This window comes from Drosophila guanche, unplaced genomic scaffold (genome assembly GCF_900245975.1).
Source record: "Drosophila guanche unplaced genomic scaffold, DGUA_6, whole genome shotgun sequence".
NCBI lineage: Eukaryota > Metazoa > Arthropoda > Insecta > Diptera > Drosophilidae > Drosophila > Drosophila guanche.
This window is the reverse complement of record NW_022995755.1, coordinates 467,786-486,471: the sequence shown is the minus strand read 5'-3', so window position 1 is coordinate 486,471 and position 18,686 is coordinate 467,786. Positions and strand designations below refer to the sequence as shown.

General features: G+C 46.2%; 2 protein-coding genes across 3 annotated transcripts; both read left to right on the top strand.

Moving 5' to 3' along the window:
- The first annotated feature begins 136 nt into the window (after positions 1-136).
- LOC117589605 (protein slender lobes) lies at positions 137-5,208 on the top strand. The gene is made up of 5 exons (XM_034281680.1): positions 137-444; positions 664-750; positions 824-4,035; positions 4,099-4,326; positions 4,393-5,208. The coding sequence occupies exons 1-5, from the start codon at positions 408-410 to the stop codon at positions 4,864-4,866; spliced, it is 4,038 nt and encodes a 1,345-aa protein (XP_034137571.1). The 5' UTR covers positions 137-407; the 3' UTR covers positions 4,867-5,208.
- An 894-nt stretch (positions 5,209-6,102) lies between these two features.
- Positions 6,103-17,416, top strand: LOC117589852. Of its 2 annotated transcripts, none has more exons than XM_034282112.1 (3): positions 6,103-6,726; positions 14,320-16,161; positions 16,228-17,416. In XM_034282112.1, the coding sequence occupies exons 1-3, from the start codon at positions 6,667-6,669 to the stop codon at positions 16,546-16,548; spliced, it is 2,223 nt and encodes a 740-aa protein (XP_034138003.1). In that variant the 5' UTR covers positions 6,103-6,666; the 3' UTR covers positions 16,549-17,416. The 2 variants fall into 2 exon arrangements, with proteins under 2 accessions (XP_034138003.1, XP_034138004.1); XM_034282113.1 differs by having other exon boundaries at positions 6,104-6,726; positions 14,320-16,110.
- The last annotated feature ends 1,270 nt before the right edge of the window (positions 17,417-18,686 follow it).

Here is an 18,686-nt window from a genome sequence, read left to right as displayed (position 1 = left end):
TGTCTTCGCGTAAATGAATTGGTGTTGAATAACGTTTAAAGCCTCCGATAAATTTGGTTATAATAAATTGCCAATACCGCAAGCGGATATCTAAGATAGTATCAGAGCAGGAACTGTGCTGAAAGCAGGTTAGAGGTGAGCGTCCATCGCTCAGTGGCCTAAGGCCTCTAAAATTGTTCACCTACATGGTAAAAGTATTGTTTATTTGAATTGCGTTTCAAATTTAACGGCCACAGCATAGCTACACTATCGAAATGCTGAACCACGCTCAGTGTTGTAAAATTCCCACAGTCGGCACATGTGAAATTCAGCGTCCCCGCGTCATCGTTTTTGTTAGATTTTGTTCGTATAAATTGCAAATAGTGCACCCTTTCAATTAATTGTTTCAACTAAACCGCCGCAGCACAATGGATGAGAATACAGAGAACACAGAGGGAGTGCGAGGTAAGTGGTAACATGCGGTACAACACAGAATTCTGATTGCTAATCAGATAGTCAAAGGAAACGCCGATACCGTTTGATATGGTTTAAAGCAACGGGACCGAGACTGGCAGCCGTCTCAACAAGAGTCGGTCGCCATTTTCGTAGCAGATAATTGCAGGTCCACATGGACATGTGTCCAGACTGTCCCACTTATAGTAATTTGAAATCCTTTCCCTCTAGTCACACGGGCACGCACACGCCGCCTGTCTGCTCTGGACACCGACAGCCGCCCCGGAACACCGCTGCTGGACACGGCATCCGAACGCGGTAAGCAATTATTGTTTATTGACATATGCTAGCCGACGTAGCCTAGACATCCTCGTGTTCTCGCCATTTCCAGGCACGGCCTCGCCTCGCCCCACACGCCGAACCCGTTTGAATTCGGCCACAGAATTGTCTCGTACTCCCACCCGAACCACGCGCGCATCGGTGGTACGTGGTGAAACCCCAGAGCCGACCACTCCAGCGTCCGTCAAGCGCGCGGCTCGCACACCGGCAAAGTCGACCAGAGCTGTGCGCCAGCAGCAGGCACTAAAAGAGGAGACTGTGGAGGAGCTGGAGCCCGATGATAATGACAAACCATCAAACAACCCGAGCCCCGCACCGGCGCTGGGCTCGCCAGCAGGCGAGAGACGCGTCACGCGTTCCATGTCCCAGACCCCTCCAGCTGCTTATCGTTCAGCCAACAACACGCCACTGCCGGTGTCGGAAACGCAGCAGCAGCAGCCACTGAAACCTGATGCCAGCATTTCGGTTGAAGAGCAGCAGGCTGTGCCGATAGCTAACAAAAATAAACAATCGAGCGGCGGCCGAATGAGGCTGACAGTTAGGGTCGAGAATCTTTCGGCGTCGACAGCGACAGAAGCTCTGAAAAAATCGCTTGCCTCAGTGGTTCCAAACAGCCCTTCAATGGAGTTGCAAGTGAAAGAGGTGACTGAGGAAACCAGCAGCAGCAGCTCTCCCCAAGATATTGAAGCACAGGTCGAGTCACTTGCAAGCGAAATGGCAAAGGCTGAAGAGAAGCAGGCTGCTGAGAAATCCGAGACACAGACTGACTCACTTGCTATGGAAATGGCAAAGTCAGAAGCCAACGCCAACATGGAAGCGGAGGCTCAGACTAAAACTCCAACTAAGAGCCCCGAGAGACGTGAGAGTGAAGATTTATTGGAGAAAGTGTATGAAGATATAGACACTATCGAAATTGCATCTGAACTGCTCAAGAGCGGAGAGGCACAAAAAGACAAAGAGTTGGATGCTGAGGTCGATTTGGAGCAGAAAATCATCGAGAATGCGGCATCCAAATCAATCATTGAGGCTGAAGTTTTTGAATCTCCAGCCTCTCCAGATCCAGAACCACAACCTCTAGATAGCAGCCCTTTAGCCCCCAAGCAGTTGATCATGGAAGATGAGCCGCGAGAGGAAATCCAGTCGCCCGATGCACAGCCAATGGAGAAGAACAACAATTCAGCCTTTAAGGAAATGGCCATGGAAGTCGATGCAGAGGAGGAAATTCCATTTGAAGATGCCGAGCCAATCGAGGGCTCCACCACCGATGTGATTGATGCAGCAGCTGAGCGCCAAGAGGAGGGGCCACTGGGCAGCCACCGGCTAAGCCATGGCATGAATATCATTGACAACGTTCAGCTGCCAGCTCTTACGCCTGGCGTCAAGGCACGCCTGGTGACATCGGACAGCGTGGATTCCAAGAAGTCGGTGTGCTTCGATAGCGACTCGGCAGACGCCGAAGCCGATAAGGTTAAGTTCCCTAAAACTCCGGCTCGTAGCAAGAGCAGACCAGCCATTGCGTTGGATATTTCGCAAATGATGGCCAAGGCGGACACTCCTACTCTGAAGCCAGATACAGATACTCCTTTAAGGGCAGCCACTTTAAAGGCGCGCAACAGTTCCACACCCATACCGAAGGATGATCGAGAGGCTTCCATGAGTATGTTGAAGCCAGCTCCGGCACGAATTGATTGCCTAAAGCCATGGGACCAGGTGGAGGCCGAACGTAAAGAGGAAGCATTAAAGGCGGAGAACAAGGACAAGGACAAGTCACAGCCCAAGCGCTCCAATAAGATTTCCAACGTACTTCGCATGAACAGCGACGATGAGGAATATGAAGACTTTGAATTCTTGTCCGAGTACGTTGACAACGAAGTGGAGGTTGCGCCTGATGATTACGTGTCTGGTGACTCCATGGCAAGCTCGGAGCGACGTGAAATCGAGGAGAATGAGATTATCGATGAGGGTGAATCTGTGGGCAGCCAAGACACCGATGAGTCCATCGATGAGCAATCCGAAGGTAACGATTCCTTTGTTGTGTCGGATACATCTGAAGTTGGAGAGCTTCGTTACTCCTCCAATGAGCTCGAGGATGAACAGGATGAGCACAGCGAAGAGAAGTCACCGAATGTCAAGAAACAACGTGCACGCATCATTATAATGGAATCCAGCGAAGACGAGCAGCCGGACGATAAGCCAGAGGAGAAGGAAAAAGAGGAGAAGGAGAAGCCGGAGCAGGAACATGCAGAAGTAGAAGAGAAGCAGCTGGCGATGCCAAAGAATCAAAGTGATTGCTCCTCGAATGCCAGCAAACTGAGCGAAGCTGCACAGATCTTAATTGGCAGCCAGGAGCATTACTCTACCTCTGAAACGGAGCTCGAAAACTCGCGCAAGCTCTTCCTCAACGAGATCAACAAGTCGGAGTGCTTGAATAAGACTGCTCCACGTTTGGACATGACTGCCATGGAGGTGGACTCCACAGACGATGATGCAGCGGACAACGGGGAGACTCCAAAAGCAGACAAGGGCAACCAGAGCGTCTATGAAGTATTAGACTCCGAGGAAGACGATGAGGAAGGTGCTGAGGAAGAGCAGGTCGCGTCGGAGTCTTCTTCAAAGAATAAATCCTCATCCTTTGTGCGTCAGCAGAAGCAAAAGGTCAACGATGAAGAAGCCGTGTTGGCCGAACTGGCGTCCAGCGATCTGACACATCTTGAAACCATGTTCAATCCGCTACAGAAGTCACGCCGCCAATCGCTGTACATGCCCAGCCCGGAGATGGCCGCCAAGGAGCCAAAGCTGCAGCGTCGCAGCGAACGGGGCATGGTCAACGACTTCTGCCCCTCTCAGTCCTTTGTCGAAATGTTGGCCGAACGCAAGAGTCATCAGTCGAAGCGCAAGCGCTTGTCCAAGAGTTTTTCAGGCGCAGCCGAGGAGCTGGAGGTCATAGAAGTTCGTCAAGATCACAAACGTCCCAAAAATACTCACAATGAGTCATCGGCATCAATGGAAGAGGAGTTGCACGTTGAAGAGATAGCCAGATCGGAGGGGCAACCCAAGGAACCAGAGAACAATGAGGAACTCGCTGCTGCCACAGAGGATATACCGCCAAAAGAGGAACCAGAAATGGTTCAATCGAAGAATGAAGCTGAGAAGGCGAAGGCTCAGCCTTTGGGTAAATGGTCGAAAAATGCTCAACAGTACATGGAGTTCTGTGACTTAATCCTACAGAGAGCCAACGAGGCCAAGTTGGAGCAAAAGAAACAGGTAAGTGCCTCATCACAGTCACCGATTTGTTTACGTACTAATTATTTTCCACACTTTGAACAGCAAATAGCAACGGGCAAGAAACAAAAGAAACCAAAACGAATTGTTTCCGAGGCTGTTCTCACATCGGTTGTCGCACCTCAGACAACCACTGCCACAGTCTCCTCCTCCACAGGCAACGTCTCCAAGCCAGTGCAACCCAAGAAGGAAGTGAAGCGTCTGCAGGCAGCTCGCCATGCAGTCAGTCACGCCGTAAACTTGTTGGTCCCACAGCCAGCGGCCAGCAAAGAGGTAAGAATCGAGTCACGAAGCTGCTCCTATCCTACAGATATTTGATCTACCAATCCCCCACCACAGCCTCGTTCGTTGGTTCGCAAATTGTCACCGCAGCCGCCGTTGGAAGCTAAAATGAAGACAAAGACAAAGGCGATTATAAAGAATAAGCAGAAGTCGCAGCTGGTGTCGCCAGTTAAAAGTTCGGATGAGGAGAATCATCAAAAGTCGCCTGTTGTCAACCGCATCAAGACCAACGCTGGCTACGTCACCGTTGCCATGGACGATGCTCGAGAGCCGCGCATAGAGCTAATTAAGACAAGGTCGGGCATTATGCGCGTGGAGCCCGCCACACCCACTCAAAAGTATTTCCGCGAGGAGCCTAACTCGCCGCCGCCAAATCGTAATTTCCGCGAGCTGCGTGTCCCAGCCCGCGGTGCTCAAAAGAAGTCCAAGCAGCAGAAGCAGCAGCCGAAAGGAGGCGGACATGGGACCACAGAGAATCCTGCCATGCTGTCGGCGCTGCGCTTCAAGGAGCAAATTTTTGGTCGTAAATAAGCTCATCATTCACACTAGACATTAAACACTAGACTCTAGTAGTATTACAAGAAATGGCAGGGCATGCAGGGCACATTTTTTCATTTTTGTTCTCTTTACCATCTTTATTTTCGTTCTATTTTGAATTCATTTTTTTTCTGATTTGAAATTTCAATGCAATTGGATTCGTTATCTGTGCTTTGTTTAATTGATGCAATCAATTTTTGTTTTGCATCTTCCCGAAGTAAATGCAGTTGGGCCTCTTGCACCTGCCCACGTGCACCTTGCCATAAAAGAAAACAAACTCTGTATTCGTTTTCACCTACCACAAATACATTATTATACGCCTGTTATACATTACAATCCTCCAAAACGTTTAATCTATGGCCAAAAATACTTAATTCTTCCAAAACAATGCTCTTCGGATTGGTTTTCAAAATAATGTTACCGAGTTGCCGCCAAATTCAAACCATTAATCGCACAAAAGTATCGATGTCTCTTGACTAAATATCTCAACCTTTTCAGTTTGTACCTAATTTTGTAAGCAATCTAATAAAAGAAGTCGTGAAAACAAGCCAATCGTGTGGGGAATTGATTCTTCGAAGGATAACAGTATAGCTGTCAGGCTGAAATTGTTGTTGGGTTGCTAGTAAAATTAAGCAGAAAGTCAAAATCGTGGAATATTGATATGCACTTTAAAATTCAGAGTTTCGATACATAAAAATGTGGTTATTTTTGAAAGTTCTAATTTGAAACGCAAAACAAGGCGGAAGAGCGTAAATTGCTCTAAATGACAAAAATGTGATATATACATATTATTTACGTTTTTAGGGCTCATAGTCCTAACTAACTTTTAATATTAATTTTAAACATTGAAATTCCATTTTCGAACTCGTAATGGCGTACTACAATCGAGCATAAGACTGTGTAGTTTCCTCACCACTGACAACTAGTGTAACCGTTAATCGTTTTATGCTATTTTTGTTCTTGAGTTTTAAAACTAATTTGTACACAGTCCAACAAAAGAAAGTCGTGAAAACAAGCCAATCTTATATAGAATTGATTAGTTAATCGCATAAAATTATAGTTTAAGCGCGGAGACTCATAACTAACTAGCAATATCAAATGGAACATCAAGATCGAGGAATATGATTTAAGACTACGGTATTTTTGCGGTATATTTTTTTAATAAGGTATATTTTGGTTTATTTTTGAGGGTCCGACCGTATATTTGATCGATAGTTCCGCGGTCACACTGTCTGCTCTCTGCTTTCCAACTTCATCCGCGCGATTCGCTGCTACAAAAATCCACTGAAATTGAAACAACAACACCACCGTCGCAGTCGAAGTTTCGTCTCAGAAGTTTCCGTTGATATTGCCAACATAAATAATATCCATATTGATATTTTCGACAAACAACAACCGTATATCAACATTTTGCGCGGTTCGTCGGTTGGATGCTTTTCGCTTGTTTTCCGTGTTAGGTTTTGAAGGTGTTTTTTTATTGAAACTGTGCGCGATTGATAAATGAGTCAAGATGATAATAAATAAAAGTCAAGCAGAATCTTAGAGGAATTGAATTTGGCTTGGCCAATATTGAGATTTGGTGAAGAGAGAGAGGCGGGATAAGAAGCAACGGTTAATACTTCCCCGTTGAATTTGGATCCGTGCAACGGTTAATCGCACAACGAAAGAAGCGTGAAGCAACGGGTAACGTGAAGAGGAGGAATTGATCAAAACAAAGCGTATGCGGCAGTAAATTCGGCAATTGGCAGAATCTCCCACAACTACACCAATCGCGAAAAACCCGCAAAACGCAAAATGTTCGAGCTAGAGGACTATTCGAGCGGCATACACGAGGGTTTCTTCAACAAATATGCGGTAAGTGTCGAGGGGGGTGGCGGCAACAGCTTAACGTTTTTGCAAATTTTGCCGGCCGGTTGCTCACACCGCACAGCAAACTCACCAACACACGCGCACGAGCGTTCACACAGTCGCAGGGGGGGGCTCACACCGACTCGGGCCTTTATCGCTTATTTTCAAATTTAACGTTCGTTTCGTCGACAAAGCAGCTCTCGGTGCGAGTTCTGTGCAGTTTTTTTTCCTAGTATTTCCGCACTTGACACTCCCCCTCCTGCATACCCACCACTCGCTCTTTCTCTCTCTTTTTTATATCGCCCCAAGAACAGTTTTCGCGTTCCACACATCTCACTCACTCTCACTCTCTTGTGTGACTTATTCGCCGCGCTCTCATCTGCCTGCTCACTCACTCCAAAGCTTTGTTGTTGATTTTATATTCGCCTTCGCCGGATTTAACGTATAATTTTGAATTTGAATTCGCTTGCAGTAGTTGCTAAGTATGAGTGCGTGGTGCGTATGTGTGTGTTGACTTTTGATCGTTAAGCTTTCAAATTGCTGCTGAGGCGCTCATTGAACTGATGATTAATGATCGGGTGGAGGGATGGTGTGCGGGGGGCCAACACCGGAACAGCAAAGCAAAATGAGGGAATTCTACTTCTACTTCCTCTTCTGAATTGCGATTGGGGAGTGGTGAGGTTTAATTTCGTGCGGTTATAAACTGTTCTGTGTTGGCTCTTATTATTTTTACAGCTGGGTGTTGGTGAGGGACTTGGCTAGGTGGAGACTCTTTTTAACAGTGACAGCCACTGTTAGCAGCTTGGCCGCTGCTAGCCCCTCTGTTGCTGATGTTTCTGTTGTTTGTACTAAAATAAAACGACATCGCACAACAAAAGTGGGAATCGTATGGAGGGGTTTGCCCAGTATTCCCAGCCTAATTCCGCTGTCTTCTGCGGATCCCAGCAGCAGCAGCAGCCCAAGACTGCCATTTGTTATACATAAGTCATGCGCAATTATTTAAGTTTATTTATTTATTGCCACACACACACACGTGAACACGAACATGCAGACATGTGTTCATAAGAGTGTACTTATGTATTTGTTGAGCTGCTGGTTCGTTGGGTTTCTTCTGTTTTGGGGTCTCTTCTGCTTTTGTGTTTTCAACTTTTGAAGGCCAAGCGTTCAACCTCGAACCGAGTTTTGTTTTAGCCAAGCTACAGCGAGTCCGGTAATAAGAGACAGAGATGGAGCCTCGGATGGGGATTCGGACTGGTCTGCCTGTCCAGCCCAGCCCTGACCTCCTGCAAAGTTGGGAACTGTTGAAAGTGCAGGAGCGGCGCCTGGTTTCCACAGCATGGGCGCCTGTTCAATGCAGCATGCAAAACTCCACACATGCAAAGGGATACACAACACACACATACACAATCGGAAGGGGGGGGGGGGGGGGAAACAGCCCCAAACCAAAAGGGTGAGGGAAAACTTCCTCCTTTGCCCCGGAGGGGGAACAAAAAAAACAAAAGGAAATAAAACCAAACNCCCAACGAACGTTTTTATCTGATGTTCGATGGTGTGAGTGTGTGTGTGGTTGTGGGAGCAAGACTGGGAAAAAAAGCAACAGTCAACATTCGCAAATCAAAAGCTCCCTCTCTCTTTCTCTCTCTCTGTGGCTTCCAGAGAATTAGCATGTTTCCGCAACCTTTGTTGCAGCAACACGGCGCAAAGAAAGACAACATCAAAGCGCTGACAAACTTCAAAGTTCAACGTGCTTTCATGTGCGCCGACTTCACCCAGACAGTGGGGGTGGGGGTGGTGGCAACGACACGCCCCCAAACACCTACCCCCAAAATGCAGAGCATAGCAGCGCCTATATGCAGGCAGGCTTGTCGTTGTGCTGCCGAATATGAGCTCCCAGCTGTATGCCGCATAGATTTTCTCACGGCCCCCACACACACACACACACACAAACAGGCACACAAACAGGCACACACATGCATAGATACAGATGGGAAATAAAGAATGAATAGAACAAAACAGTTTCAGATGAAAACTATAACAGTTACAGGGTCTGGCCAGCAAAATCGATTCCCTAAGTTCGAAATTGAGAGCAAATTGAAAACTACTCTAAGCAAAAAGTGCAAAGTGGAAGATTGACTTTGAAAATATAAAAGATGGAATCGAATCTTTACCTAGCAATTCAATCTCCACAAAAGTGCAAATCTTTGAAAAACTATAAACTAACCAAAATCAAGCCAATTTGCATAATTTGTACTTATGTATGTAAATATGTACACATGTACGCATATGTATAGGTATTTAAAACTTTCCAAAATTAAATGCCAGATGAGGCATCAAAGATTTCTCCCGATTGACTTAATGAATGAAAATAACCCAAGGAAGCTGCAAAATTTCGCACTAAAGGAAAGATTTAAAGACGATTTGTGCGACATGTGATGTTGGGCTAAGGATATATTCGGCTTGGGATTCTTACAGGCTACAGGGGACAGCAGGCAGGCAGGCCCTGGGATTGCGGAGAGCGACTTTTATTGCACCATAAAGTAATTTACAAACGGGCGCTCATGAGCCTAAGGAAGATGTCTGCCTACCTGAGTCGGCCTTCTTTTCTTTTTTGGTTTCCTTGCTTTCCTCCTTTGTGTGTCATTCCCGTCATTACGGGAGATTTTAAGGTGAAAGCGGGGAAAGAAATGCCAAACGGAGCAACAATAAAGGATGATGGCAGATGGAACTGCGACGAGCAGCAGCAGTAAGACAGTAAAGGAAAATATTGGAAAATATTTCGTATACAAATTGCACAAGGGGAAAATGCCGACATGTCCGGAGTTTCCTCTTGCTGCCGCTCCTTGCACACTGCTGCTGCCTTGCTTCGTTGCACAGCATAAAAAGGTCAATGGGCGGGCAGCTGCTTCCAACAACAAAAAAAGGGAGCAATAACTGCAGCAGGAGGCCCAGAAAGGAGCAGTAGTCAGTAGGGGTAGTGGTAGGAGTAGGCCAATCAACAGGCCGCCTCTTTGCTCCAAGGATATGGCTTTACGATGGGGCATGTCCATACCCCATGTATTGTGTGTGTCCCATATCGGTTTTCCTTATCCTGTCTGTGTACTTTTGCACGCCTGTTCGATGCATTTTTATTTCGGAATATTTTTTCAATTTTTTTCAAAAAAGAAGAAACAAAAAAAGGAGCCTAAGAGGAGGTGGAAGAGGAGCAGTACGTTCTTTTCGTTATTGGTTTTTGATATGTGGGTATAGTCTGCCACTGCTGAGCGCCTCATCTGTTGACTGGTGATTTATTGGACTCTGAAGCTATTAAAAAATTGTGAAGCATTGCTTTTCCCTCTCTATCTCTCTGTTTCTCTCCCACTCTGTATGTGTGGGCGGTGTGAAAAATGGAAGCAGCAGCGGAGGAAGAACAGTAAACTAATTAGAGAGCCAGGAAGTGTTTGTTTTCCGTTTTGGCAACGTGCAGCAGTACTCGCAACTTGCAACAGAAAACATCATGGGTTAGGGAAGGGAGAAGGGAAAAGGAGAGCAAAAATTGTAAGAGCAACACAGAGAGCAACCCCTGTGCTCAGAGCTGAGTTGTTGCAGCTGCCTGCCACTGCCACTCGAACACACAGCAGAGGGCATACCAAAAGGTTATCACACACAGATAAATGCAGCACACACACACACGCACAGACACACAAGAAATAAACTCAGTGGAAGGGTAGGAAAGCGGAGAGGGGAGATGAGCAGAGAGAACAGCAGTACAAGGGGAAAACTGAAGGAAACTGAGCGAGAAGAGGGGATTGCCTTAATCGAAACCCTTAATCATTTCATCATTGGGGTCCTGGCCCAGACCTACATCCGTATTCTTGTTGGATGATGATCATTCGTCTTCCTATCTGTTGGATGTAATGCTCAATTAAGGGCGGAAGGGGGCTGTGAAGGGCAAAGGGTTGCACAGAGCTATTGCCAAATATATATCAATATTGGAGGATTTAACCATGAAATGCGTATTCGATTCGATGTATGATAACATATGTCAGGGGGGGAAATTTCGGGGTATGTTTTATAAACTATGGCAAAGATTATTATGCAAATAAAAAATACACTAAAAGTGATTGATATTTTGAATGGTTTCAGGGAATATTCTTTACTAATTATAATCTAGACAAAGATAATGCAAGGGGGTAAAGAATATTGTATGCATTGAATTCATCAGTTCCTGTTATTATTTAGGGAATAGTTAAACAAGAAAATTGAAATCACTTATATTTTCATTTAAAATTTATCAACATTTCACAAAGTTCAATTAAATTTAAAAAATCTGGCAAAAATATGGCTACTATATAGCCAAAATGTGCACTAATTTGAGTGGAATCAAAGATTACATTACAATTCCGTTTACATTTATACATATTTCTGCCCTATTTTCCTTATCCTTTTTAGTTGTGCACATGCCCAAAAAAATCAATTAAACCAAATCGAAAAAAACTATTGTCTTCTCCTATTGACTTGGCCGAGAGAGTCTATAATCAATTGTTGAATGGAAGAGTGGCACAAACAGAGAGATGTGGCAGCTGGTGGCTGCCTCTGCTGCAATTCACTTCTGTTCGCCTGCCTCTGGAAGATTAGCAGCTGTCTTCTCTCTCACTTGGGGTCTCTGGTTGAGTCTTTTGCGGGTTGCCTGGTTTCCCCCTGCTGCATTCGTAAAGCAACAATTACACAAAAGCCTTGGGTCTCTGATGCCTGGTCCTGCACCTGCTGCCAGTAGGATGCGTCATCTGCTTGGAGCTAGTGCGTCATATTCAATTGCGTCAAATGAATGAAAATAGATGGAAAATAAATACAAATATGAAAAAGGCTGCACTTGAATGGCACTTAAATTGCCATGCCCCCTCCGCCGTTTGCTGCCACTGTCATCCCATTCTTCTGTATTTAAAAAAGCCATCAGACAGGCAACTGCCATCAGCAGGGCGTAACGGGTGTGGCCAGACAGTGGGTGGTGTGGGGGCGCAACGGAGTAGGTGGATAAAGGTGCGCACGTCCCCTTTTTATTCGGTGCAAGTATCTCACTCTCCCACTCGCAATGATAAAGGCTGCCAAAATGCTTCACCTCCACAAATTTATGATATCCTGTTGAATTATGCAAGTTATCACTCTCGTCTCATGGCGGGGCTCTCCAGAGAGTCCCTCTCCGCAGAGAGAAAGAGAGACAGAGAGATGAAGACAGAGATGTGTCTCAGCCAAAATATGCTGTGTGCTGTGTATGCTCTTCTCTATCGATTTTTCAGAGTCGCCGAATAATAAACATGATGGAGTTTCTCCCCCCCTTTGGGTGGTGATGGTGAAATGGTTCAGGGGTCAGGTCAGTTATGCTGCTCAAGGACACCTTGACATTGGAACACACTGCCGTCTCCTCATCCCCCAGAAGGAGCTCGCGCGCCTTTTTTAACAGCCTGCCTGAAAGCCGGTAACTGTTAAAAGTTTGCTGCTGGCTGTTAGGCGCCTACTACTAATCTTTCAGCTGCCTACTACGCTTTTTCCACACCAAATCAACGACAGCGCCGAATAAAGTCCACAGAAACAGCAACAGCCACACAACAGCAGCGGCAACAGAAAAAGTAAAACGCAAAAAGTACTCGATTTCTGGCTGTGCCTTTTCTGTTGCTGCTGCCTGCTGCCTGCTGTCTGTCTCTGTTTTCATTTTTCTGTTCTCAGACTCGCCGCATGGCCATGTTTTGTCGCCTACTGTACACGCTCTCTTGCCCAACTTCGCCTCTGTTATGTGCGGCGTTCTATGTTTCGTATAACTCTGCTGTGCTCTCTCACTCGCTCTCTCAGCAACTTCGCTCTGCTTCTCTTTTTCCCTGCTGGCGCACTGCTGAATGTTTCGCCGCAGCGCTGTCGGCGCAGGCCAGGCAGAACAGAACAGAGAAGTTTCCCCTTTTTTTTCGCCTCTCTCTCATCTTTAACTATCGTTGTTTTTGTACGGCTTTAGTTTCCATTTTTGTTGTACACTTTTTCCCATTTGTTGCATACATACACACACATATGCATGGGAACAGAGTCTCTTTTGTGGCTGCAACATGCTGCTAGCAACATGGTGTGCCCTGAAAGTAAATCTAATTCTGAGTCACTTCGGGGCGCCACCTCCACCTCCAGTTCCAACTCCTTCAGCCCCAATTTATAATGCTGGTCAGACATTGCATAAAACTTTCAATTTTGTCTGATATCCGGTTTTGGCGCTGACTGGAATGGCCTTCTGGATCGCCTCCTTCTTGTATGCACGTGTACATGTGCATGTATTTATGTGTTGGTGCATGTAATGTGTGCGCCTTACAGTGAAGACTCGAGACAATGAATTACACTTGATATTGTCTGTGCTATCCAAAAAGGCTCAAGGATTTTTCAAAGGACATTTTAATTATGGTGAGATGAGAATGGGTGAGGTGGTTCATAGATATGTTTTCCTAGATCATATTTTGTGCGGTATCCACTATTTTCCAATGGAATTAATAGTACCTCTTTGGGTACTTTTGGATCCACTTTATACAACGTTCCTTCGTGTACGCCGCAGCCTGTTGAAATTGTTTACATTTTAACGACTCCCTCCGCTGTTTCTGCTGCTGTTGTTGTTGTTTTGTGTGGTTCTGGTGTTGCAACATGAGTTATTTTTGTTGGTGGTCTGCTATCCCTGCCCCTGCCCCGTCGCTGTTGCACATCCATCGCACACACATCCCTCATCATCTCTTGTGTTTATGTTGTTTGTGCTATATGGCCCCTCTTTTTCTTCTTCACTATACTTCTCTCCGTCTCTTCCTGTTCATCCGTGCCTGCCTGTTTGCTCCGTTGCCTTTTTTGTTGTTGTTGTGCCTTTGCTGCCTGCCTGCTTGGCGCGCAAAACCGGTTTTCGGGCACATCTCTCTGCTCCTGACACATAGAAAATGAAAACATATACGAAGCATACATTCAAACATACTTATCTGTATGCATTCATATTTACATACATACTTACACAGGCATATCAGATTTAGGCAGATTCTGATTCAGATTCGTGCGACTTATGTTACATATTTAATGATTATAATGTATGTGTAAATATGTTTGTATGTGTGTGTGTTAGCTAATGAGCGTGAATGACTGTGTGTGATGGAATGTTCGACAGATAAGCGTTACTATAATTTTCTTGGCGATGGCATGAAAACCAAAACGCGGGAAAATAAGAATTCCTTGTAAATGGCGGGCAGTAGACAGCAGAGCAGAGAGCCTTGAAAAAGTTGTGGCAGATTGTGGCATACAGAGAGAACGAGACGGCAAACATAAAGTAACCGAAAATCAGATTTGAAAACCACTGTTATGTATGTACATACATATGTGTACACATATGTAGTACTTGCAATATAAACATGGTAATGCGCTCCTCTTGAAGTTTAGTAGGTCTGCCTCATCTGCCTTACCCTTACCCTACCCATTAAATATACCTTGTGTGGTCCAATCAGCTGTTGCAAGTGCCATGGCTGAGTCGCCTTACAACATTGGCCACGCCAAATTTACCGCGAAACATAAGCTGATGGAATGATTCACTAAATACTTATGTACATCACTTGTATCTTGCAGGATGCGGCTGGCCCTTCGCTGGACTTTTACGTTTCCGACTCGATGCAGGACATGCTAGACGTGGACATCCGTGCGGAAATAGCCAGCACATTGGCAACCTCCAGCGATTTGACCTCGCTGGATCACGCACTAGAGACCATTTCGGCCATCAACAACAACACAAGCAGCGGCAGCAGTCTGCCATTGACATACAACACAAACGCGAATTTCCTGGCCAGCAGCACGCTGCACGCCTCACCCACAGCCAAGTGGATGGGTTCCTCGGCCAACTTCTGGTCGAACACCGACTACTACGCTGATCTGGGGGCCTGCGTCAATCCCATTTCGGTGATGCCGCTCATCAACTCTGCCTCGTGCTCAGCTTCCTCCATGCTGGGCTCGCCACGCAGAGGCAAGTCTGCCACGGCCACACAGTCGCGGGCTGTGCCGGCATCGCCGTGCGCGGACCGGGACCAGCACAAGTCACACCTGACCTTCTCGCCGGCACAGATGAAGGTCAGCGCTGGATCGCTGCGGCGGGAGCAGGTGATGGCGCACATACCCAAACAGATTTCGGTGGTAACCGGAACCGGGAGCACGGCACCGGGCACCATGGCCACAAATTCGGTGCTGCAACGCCGCAACTCCTCGGCGGTCGATGCGGTCCGCAAGGATCTGGGCACGGAGCTGCGCAAGGCCCAGTCCAGTCCGTCCGAGGAGGGTGGCCAGAAGTCGAAGACCTCCTCCACCCTGCTCACCACCGGAGGCGTGTCCACCAACACGATCAAGCTGGCGCCCGGCATCGGGGGCCTGACTTTCGCCAACAGCGCCGCCTACCAAAAGCTGAAGAACCAGTCGTCGGTCAAGTCCTCCAACGGTTCGTCCCCTAATACGGGCAACGGCATGGTCCTGAAGCGAGAGGAGGCCGCAAAGCGCGGTTTGCTGCAGCAGGGAAGCACCACACCAAAGAGCATCGCCTCGTCGGCCCATTCGCCGCACCATCAGATGCAGAGCCTTGGCTCGCCATCGTCCGTCTCGTCGATGGCCTCATCACCGCTCAGCAATGGCAGCAACCTGGTCAACATCGCCAACAACAGCAGCGGCAGCGCTGGTCTCGTCAAACCGCTGCAGCAGAAGGTCAAGCTGCCGGTCGTGGGCAACGCCTTCCCCAAGCCGGCCTACTCCTACTCCTGCCTCATTGCGCTGGCCCTGAAGAACTCGCGGGCCGGCTCGCTGCCCGTCTCGGAGATCTATAGCTTCCTGTGCCAGCACTTTCCGTACTTCGAAAATGCGCCCAGTGGCTGGAAGAACAGCGTGCGGCACAATCTGTCGCTGAACAAGTGCTTCGAGAAGATCGAGCGCCCGGCCACGAACGGCAATCAGCGCAAGGGCTGCCGCTGGGCCATGAACCCAGATCGTATCACCAAGATGGACGAGGAGGTGCAGAAGTGGTCGCGCAAGGACCCATTGGCCATACGCGGGGCCATGATCTATCCAGAGCACCTGGAGTTGCTGGAGCGCGGTGAGATGAAGCACGGATTTGCCGACTCCGATGTGGAGCTCGATTCGACGTCGGAGATCGAGGAATCATCTGATCTCGAGGAGCATGACTTTGAAGACACCCTTGTGGATGCGATGCTCGTTGAGGAGGACGAAGATGTCGTTGATGAAGATGAAGATGACGATATACTGAGCGAGTTCGATGCCGAGGATGAGCCACTTGCCAGCCACCCCTCTGCCAGCCAGTCGAACCACCACCTGCCCCTTGATCACGCCCTGCTCGCCCAGAAGAGCAGCGACTTTGACATTGAGGTGAGTTTGGAGAGGCACCTGGTTGAGAAGTCGTCGAAGCTATACGAGAAGGTATCTAGCCTTGTTTTCCCCACTCTGAACTTCCCTTGTCTGACGCTATGTCTTCCCCTTTCGCAGGTCGATGAACTGTACGATTCCATTGACATCGAGGACGACAAGGAGGCAGTACACCGCGTCATTGCCAGCGGCCAGGGCTCGCACATAATCGAGCTGAATCCGGCCGATCTGAATGCCAACCACAATGGCTACCACCACCAACAGCAGCAGCAGCAGCAGGCGAAGCGCGCCCGTCTCGATATCAATTATGCCATCGGTCCCGCCGGCGAGCTGGAGCAGCAGTATGGCCAGAAGGTGAAGGTGCAGCAGTTGATGCAGTCCCAGCCACAGCCGCCCACATATAGTCGCCGCAAAATGCCGCTGGTCAATCGTATCATATAAAGAGGCAAAGCCCAAGCCCCCTGCAAAAAACCACATACCATGCACCACATTCGTAGCATGGATGTTTCACGAACACACATTATATAGCATACCTTAGTGCTAGGTACACGCTACATAGTATAGGAATCCCCCCACATGCTACGCTTAAACGTATCCCTAAGAACATTTTCGGTAATCTGTTGTCAGTTGTACCATTCCCCTTTGTAACCCAAAATATCCATCTCAACTGATTGAAAATCAGACTATACAATTTATTATTTTGGAGAAGAGATCTCCACTTAAGCTTACTTTGAATCTATTTGTAGTCCTTATAAATCTCTGGTCGATATTCAAATAAATCTATACAAATAATTGTACAAGATTTCTCGAAAGTTTTGAGCCACTCCAACACTTGACGATGCGTGGCCTTGGTCCATGTACCCAATCTCCCCCATGACGCTTGAGCAGATGAAAGAAACTCTCAACCATGTGCAAGTTCCAGTAGTTAGTCCTGACGATGCATTAAGCTATCTGTAATGTTAGTTCTTTTCCAGTTTTGTAATTTCTATTTTGATCTCCGCCCCCCTCCCCTGACCCAGACTAGCGGTTAGCGATTTGATCCTTGACAAAACTTAACGAAACTTCTTGACGCAGTTATTATATATAGAGTATAGAATATTGACAACGTGAAACAACGATTTTTGGACAACGAAATGGGAACACTATGTTCACTTTTCCACCTTTTGTTAAACTTTTGTATCCCAAATGTGACAATTTGCAGCATTTGCAAGCATTTTTCAGCGCATCTGAATGCCGCCGATTCCGATTCCGAATCTGAATTCCAACTTAAAGTTAGGTAATGTTGTATAAAAAAACAAAACACCACAAACAACACACACACATATAAACAACTTGCCGGTCCAGTATTCGCATGCGGAATTTTTATAGAACTTTTGTATGTATTTTGTACTATAGTATCCTATACGAGAAAACGAGAAAAGAATCTACAATTATTGCTGGAAAGAACAGTCAATTATTTTTCCGAATATATATATATAGTAGGATTGTAGTGGATGTAAATAGTTTTCACACAATTTAAGAATAGGAATAAGACTAAAGAATAAACATTTGTATACTATATGTGAAGTATATATGCTAGCTATATCTATAGGCCGTAAGTGAAATTTGTATGTAAGCCAAACCACAGCCTGTATTCCAAATGAAACGACAGGATCCACAAACCAATAAGACTTGAAGCGAATTTTGATCAAGCCTCAGATTTAAAATAGTACAAAGAGCCGACTAGTGTGTACGGACAGGGCAGAGCAGATAAAACGTTGCCAGTTGCTAATGACTGGTGGAGTTTTGCTCACTTGAATATAAATCATTTTTTGTTTTGTTTGTTTTCCTAACTGTAACTTTTTTGCATTCAACTATTCCACGAACGAAATCAACACAACATTCATACACTTTTTTCGTTGTAATACTAGCACTTAAGTAACATTAAACAAATTATACTGATACCCATTACCATATCCATACACCATACATCCGTACACCCATACCCGATACAGATAAATACCTATGTAAATGCCTAAGCTAAGAGAGAACAATTTTTGTATAGAGTTGTTAGAAAATCAATTGATATTGAAAGATTGAAACCAAAAAAAAGAATATATGAAAAATAAAAAATTGCTATAAAATTAAAAAAAAAAACTCGAAACTGGATTATTATTTTGGCTTTGAAGCTTCTTCAATGGGTTAATATCTTATAAGGTGCTTAAATTATAATCGATTATTCCATTCCTTCACCAAGCAACAAAACAAAACAAAACAAAAAATTTTGGAAAACAAGTAGGCGTTTGCTGGTTTTAATTCACGAAATTCATGTGTGAGGTTCCTGTCAAATTGTCAGCTTCAGTTGCTATAAAGATTTTCAGTGTGAAGGTGATCGTTTCAAACTAAAACATTTTTAGTTTAAATATCCGAAGAAAAAACTGGCAAAAAAATATTTCGAAGATTTTCAGTCATGTCCGACAACTTAAAGAAACTCGGCGAAAAGAAGGACGTGCAGGAGTCCGCGAACCAGGCCACTGCTTCGTCATCGGTCCAAAAGATGAAGGAGGAGGATGACGACCCGAAGTGCAAGGTGTGCAAGG